General features: G+C 44.4%; 1 protein-coding gene across 5 annotated transcripts in view; it reads left to right on the top strand.

Moving 5' to 3' along the window:
- The window catches only part of LOC147016437 (interferon-induced very large GTPase 1-like), a 68,161-nt gene that overhangs the window by 3,755 nt on the left and 58,204 nt on the right, over window positions 1-6,202 (top strand). For 3 of the 5 annotated variants that reach the window (XM_085845084.1, XM_085845087.1, XM_085845088.1), the window contains one exon: window positions 2,877-3,213. The exons of 1 other annotated variant lie outside the window; for it this stretch is intronic. In XM_085845084.1, the coding sequence (XP_085701210.1) occupies window positions 2,901-3,213 (313 nt within the window). In that variant the 5' untranslated portion in view covers window positions 2,877-2,900. Of the gene's footprint in view, window positions 1-2,859; window positions 3,214-6,202 lie in introns of those variants that run through there. One more of the 5 variants, XM_085845085.1, reaches the window with a different exon arrangement.

The raw sequence follows: 6,202 nt of genomic DNA, 5'->3' as shown, positions 1-6,202 counted from the left end.
AACGTGCTCCGGGTGCAGTCTGAATGCTGCAATGTACACCCGCCACCCATGGCCCCCCTCTCATGAGCCAAAATGCACACCCGAGCCCCGCACTAAACTCCCGGATCGCCCTTCCCACGTGTCCTTCCCAGCTCTTCCTCCTTATCAGTCATTACGATCTGTGATTATTACAGTTAAATTTATGACTAGAATTCCAAGCATTGGGGCTGCTTCACATGTGGGGAACAAAACGAGATAAGCTGCACCATAAGAACAGGCCTAGCCAAAGAACGAACTTCGACAAGGATGAACTTCTGTCTGAACAAGCAGGATGGTGCTACGAGGCAAAGGGTGGACGGGCACCAGAGGTTCCCTGGACATGATGGCCAAACACACTGACTTACACGATCTTTTACCTCCATCGTTACTTCTAATTCATTTAAGTGAGATGCACAAAAGAGTTTCAACGATTGTCCCTTGACTTGTTAGGGCAGGGTAACTGATTTGCACCCTCAGTTTTCTCTCGTGCACCCATTGCATCCACCTGCACCTCTCCTGACACACTGCACCACACCATCCTCTTTCTCTCCTTCCTCCCCATTCACGTTGGGACTCACGTGGGCCCACCGGCTCAAGTGCGGGTGAGAAAAGGGTTGACAATATTCTGCGACTTCTTTGTCTTCCTCCTCTTCTTGTCTAATTTCCTGGTTGAATGAGGTAGACCTGTATTGTGTTTTAGTAATGAGGGGAAATGTATAAGGGGTTCTTTACGTAATGTGAAATTTGGGCGTTGGGACCCTATCAGATTTATTCACTTCAGACGACGTCTGTGGTTGCTTCCCAACCTGACGTGCCGCGGAGTTATCTACGGCTCGCCGGTTTCAGGGTCACAGGTCGGGAAGCAGGTTGAGAGTGGTCACTCGTGACCTGCCGGCAAGACCGTAACAATGTGCTCAGTTGTTGGTTTGCACATCTCCTAGAAGTCCAAAAAATAAAATAACCACAAACTATGCATTCAATTCTATCAAGGTATAATTCCCTTTCCATAGATTTACTTTACCAAGAGCCTGGTGTTGGCGCAGTGGTTAGGGCAGCGGCTTGGGATCCAAAAGTTCCTGAGTTCAAGCCCCGTTGGGCCACTGAATTAATACACCAGGGGGTTGACTCAGCCTGTCATCCTTCCGAGGTCGGCGAAATGAGTACCAGTGTACTGGGCCGGTGTATACCCCGGTTAAAATAGGTGTACCATATCCCTGTGTCGTAAGAGGCGACCAGGGTTGCGTCAGGAAGGGCATCCGGTGTAAAACATGTGCCAAATCCCTATGCGGATCATACGGATGATCCGCTGTGGCGACCCCTAAGGGGAGCAGCCGAAAGAAGAAGAAGAAGAAGAGATTTACTTTACCAAGAAACCTTTGCAGTCTTAATGATCTGTGATTATTACACTGTTGGAGGAAGATCATAGCAAACAAAAAACACCAACTACTTCACTTACCAACAAATTAATTCACAAACGGAACCTGGGACTGCTGACGAATGCTTCCACTTTGTCTTTGTGTACATGTGAGGTGTACAGAGGAATGCTCTGACAATGCCTTGTGGAAGTGGAAATACACAGTTTCACAGGAGGTGTATAATTTCCGAGTGGCTGGTTCGCTTACCTATGGAACTGCTTCAAGTGGGGGGGAGTGGAAGACTTGAATAAGAGAGGAGCCATGGGGTTGGGAAAGAGGAGGTGTGAAGAGTAGAAAAGCAAAATAGGAGTGGAGGACAAGGAGTTGAGGTTGGAGGGTGGGGGAGAAAAGGGACAGAGATGAGGACTTGGGGCTTGGAGAGGGATTTGAGAACTTGAAGAAGAAAGGAAGAGCCATGGGGTTGGGAGAGATGGGGTGGCTGAGAATGTGAAGAGGGGAGTGGAAGAGGGGAGAGAGTTGGAGTGGGGGTGGGTGGCAGAAAAGGGACAAAGTTACCATGGAGACCTCCATGTTGTTAAGCGGTTCCTATGACGCACCATTGTTTACATGAAGATCGCCATATTGTTACATGGTGCTGAGCACTCCACTCCGTTGGAATGCTTTCTTGAGCACTTTGAATCAAGCAAACAGCTTGACGAGCGATAGCAAGCTGCTTGCTGCAGAACACACCACAGATCAGAATTGTCGAGGATTCAAATCTTGAGTCACCAGAAATTTTTTTTTTGTTTTGGTTTCTGACTGAGTGAACAATACATTATTATCGATCGTTTGGTAAAATATGTTTGACAAATAATGAAAACTGTGCATAAAACTGTTTGGTGATCTCTGAACCCGATTAACCTACAGACACTGAAGAACAAATGATGTCATGTTGTTCTGTGCATCCTTTTCTAATTACTATTCTGTAACTGTGTGTGTGTGTGTGTTTGTATGTGTGTGTGTGTGTGTGTGTGTGTGTGTGTGCTTTTGTCGTGTGAGTGTTCTACAGTTCCTGGCCGATTACATCCAGATTGTGATATAGGATCAACAAGAGCCCAATCAGTGTATAGGGGTGTTTCATCTTTGCCTTGGTCTTGGGGGAAGACTGGGGTGGTGGGATTCAAATTCTCTATATAAATGTGTATCATGTAGCGCCGCTTCCAGGTGGGAGAGGGTATTACAAATCCCACCATTTACATACAGTTATTCCTGTCCCCACTTTTTCCAGTGCAGTGAGGTGAGGTTGAATTACATGTTTGAATAAGTATAATAACATAACCCACCTGGTCGATCCCATTGGGAGAGGGTGCTTCTCGTGTAAATTAGTTTGTTTCAGAGATTATGTAAACCAGTGATTTGTAAACTTAAACTTTTCGTGTTTTTGTGATTGAGAAATAAAAACTTACAATTATTGTTCATAATACAGGAAACATTTTTCAACAGGTAGATGGAAGAAACCGCTTCACAATGGAATCAAGCAGTGTTTGTCATCAAATCAAAGAGCAAAGATTGTATCTTCAAAAGATCTTAAAAGACTCGATTGATGACATCATTCAAGAGACACAAAAACAAGGACTGATTGGTGATTCAGAGATTGAAAAATTTTCTCAACCCCCTTGTGAATCACTGAGTTTCCGTTGGAGACTCTTGGTGAATTTGGTCACAGAAGATGAACACACCTGTGAACAGTTTGTGTGGAAGGTTTTATCCCAGTACCGAAACACAATTTCTGACTTTGACAAGAGATTCTACAAGGAACACTCGACTTTGCCCATTCCAGGTAAGAGGCAAAGTTTATCTATAACATGTATATGTTGCTGTTCGATGTTTATATGAAAAATGCTGTCCTGGCATCAAGGTGGAGAAAAACAAATAATGGTGATTCCTCTTTTTCGAGGTGAAAATAGTAAAATTAGCAGGGGCAAAGCCAGATCCCTCCTCCTACCCCTTCTGACTTCCACCCCTTCCTCTCCATTCCACCCCTTCCACAGCTTCCTCCCTCCGGACTCCCACCCCACCCCTTCCCCACCCCTTCCTCCTCCCATCCCACCCCTTCCCCTGCCTCCTCTCTCCGAACTTCCACCCCACCCTTCCCCTCTCTCCTCCCCCCCTCCCCCCACCCGGACAACTCGACAACATACAGTACATATACATTAGAACGCAGACAAAAGGACAGTTTAAAAAAAAAAAAATAGTCACATGATTAATATGGAATAGGCAAAGCCTAGAAGCGAACGTTGACTTCTTCTTACATTCGCTTCTGACTTTACCTAAAACTTGTTGACAACTGTATACGCAATTTCCGGTTACTTCGGCCTGGATTCGGGATCAGCGATCAAATAATGTAAATCACGATTAACAAATATTTTTTGATGATGCGGGAGATATCTTTATTAAAATCAGTGGAGGAAATATACACCATGTCTGATATTATTTGGGTCTTTCATGTCTCCGACGATGCCTTTATCTCCCGGCATGCATCATTCCCCATGACAAAAACCGGAAACCAAAAAAAAAAACAGAAACAAAAAAACCGGAAGCAAAAGGGTAATAGCCAACGACACAGATTCACAATTGCCAGGGTATTGTGTTGTTTTTGTTGTTTCCTATTCTCTCATGTGCACGCGTTAAGTAATATTCACAAGATAGAAATAAAACGCAATCGTATTTATACACCGCACAGCGTTTAAAAACAACCGGAAGCAAAAGGTCGTATCCAACGACACGGATTCCAAATAGCCAGGGGGATTGTGTTGTTGTTGTTGTTGTTGTTGTTGTTGTTGTTGTTGTTGTTGTTTCCTATTCTCTCACGTGCACGCGTTAAGTATGAAGCTCACTGCGTTCGCTATTACCCTCACCGAAGGGGGGGGGGGGGTATTGCATTTGGGTCTGCTTGTTACTTGGCAAAAAAAATTAGTTGTTTTTGACAAGTATGTTGATCGCCTCCATTTGTTGGATTCGCTATATATGCTAGATATCCCTTATTGTCGGGTTTTCCGTGTGTGTGTGTGTGTGTGTGTGTGTGTGTGTGTGTGTGTGTGTGTGTGTGTGTGTGTGTGTGTGTGTGTGTGTGTCTGCAACGCGAGGCTCCACAGCACAAACCAGCAAACCGATTTCGATGAAACTTTGCCAACATGTGCAGTATTTGTTGGGAATGTGTGCGTTTGAATTTCGTTGCCGAGCAACCACCTGTTGCTGTGCAGCGGCCAAAAAACCGCGTACAGTATTTTCAATACTTGTCCTTCAGTTTTGAATGTAGAGAAACGAGACTTCGGAATTAAACACTTCGAGATATTTAGAAAATTTTACTCGAGCCGATTTTTGATTGAGGTTTTATTTTTCAAATGGTAGTCCTTCAAAAATCGGGTCTCTATTCACTGTCATTTTTTATGAGGGGCTTAGGAAAGTGGGCGGAGCTTAGGGAAAGTGGATGTGGTTGATGAGAAGTGGGAGTGGTGTAGGAAAGTGGGCGTGGCTTATGGAAAGTGGGCGTGGCTTATGAAAAATATTGTGTGGCTCAGGAGGTGTGGTCAAACAAGAGCATTGAGAGAAGTTTATCGGGTTGTGTGTGTGTGTGTGCGCGCGCATGTGTGTGTGTGCGTGTGTGTGTGTGTGTGTGTGTGTGTGTGCGCGCATGTGTGTGTGTGCGTGTGTGCGCGTGTGTGTGTGTGTGTGTGTGTGTGTGTGTGTGTGTGTGTGTGTGTGTGTGTGTGTGCAACACGAGGCTCCACAGCACAAACCAGCAAACCAATAATTTATTTATTTACCGAAAACGATTCCCCACCCACACACCACCGCCAATTATTTATTTATTTACCGAAAACGATTCCCCATCCACACACCACCTCCAATTATTTATTTACCGAAAACGATTCCACGACTCACACACCACCTTTAATTATTTATTTATTTATTTACCGAAAACGATTCCCCATCCACACACCACCTCCAATTATTTATTTACCAAAAATGATTCCCCACCCACACACCACCTCCAATTATTTATTTATTTATTTACCCGAAAACCATTCCCCACCCACACACCACCTCCAATTATTTATTTATTTACCGAAAACGATTCCCCATCCACACACCACCTCCAATTATTTATTTACCGAAAACGATTCCCCACCCACACACCACCTCCAATTATTTATTTATTTACCGAAAACGATTCCACGATCCACACCACCTTTAATTATTTATTTATTTTCCGAAAACTATTCCACTACCCACACACCACCTCCAATTATTTATTTATTTAACATTTCGGATTCTCCTCCCGACACACCACCTCCAATTATTTATTTATTTACCGAAAGCGATTCCCCACCCACACACCACCTCCAATTATTTATTTATTTAACATTTCGGATTCTCCTCCCGACTCACCACCTCCAATTATTTATTTATTTTCCGTAAAGGATTCCCCACCCACACACCACCTTTTTTTTTTTTTTTTTTTTTTTTTTTTTTTTTATACCTTGGTCGAGGCTCGTATGAGAGCTAACACACAACTCACAGCAAGGAGGCATGAGACAAGAGGGGCGGGAGTGGAAGGGACAAAACATTGGGGAACAGACACAGGTGAACTGTGGAAGGGAGAGGGATGGGGATGGGACGGGGAACATGGCGAGGGGAAGATGGACATTAAAGGGACTTTCAGGAAGGAAAGCAGGAGAATTGAAGGAAGTGGGCTTGGGTGGATTATCGGGGGTAGAAAAGATCGAGGATTTGGATGGGGGAAGATAAGAGGTGGTGGTGAACAG

Source organism: Eptatretus burgeri, chromosome 11, assembly GCF_056783735.1.
Source record: "Eptatretus burgeri isolate ZD-2024b chromosome 11, Ebu_testis_v1, whole genome shotgun sequence".
NCBI lineage: Eukaryota > Metazoa > Chordata > Myxini > Myxiniformes > Myxinidae > Eptatretus > Eptatretus burgeri.
This window is presented reverse-complemented; position numbering and strand designations above follow the sequence as displayed.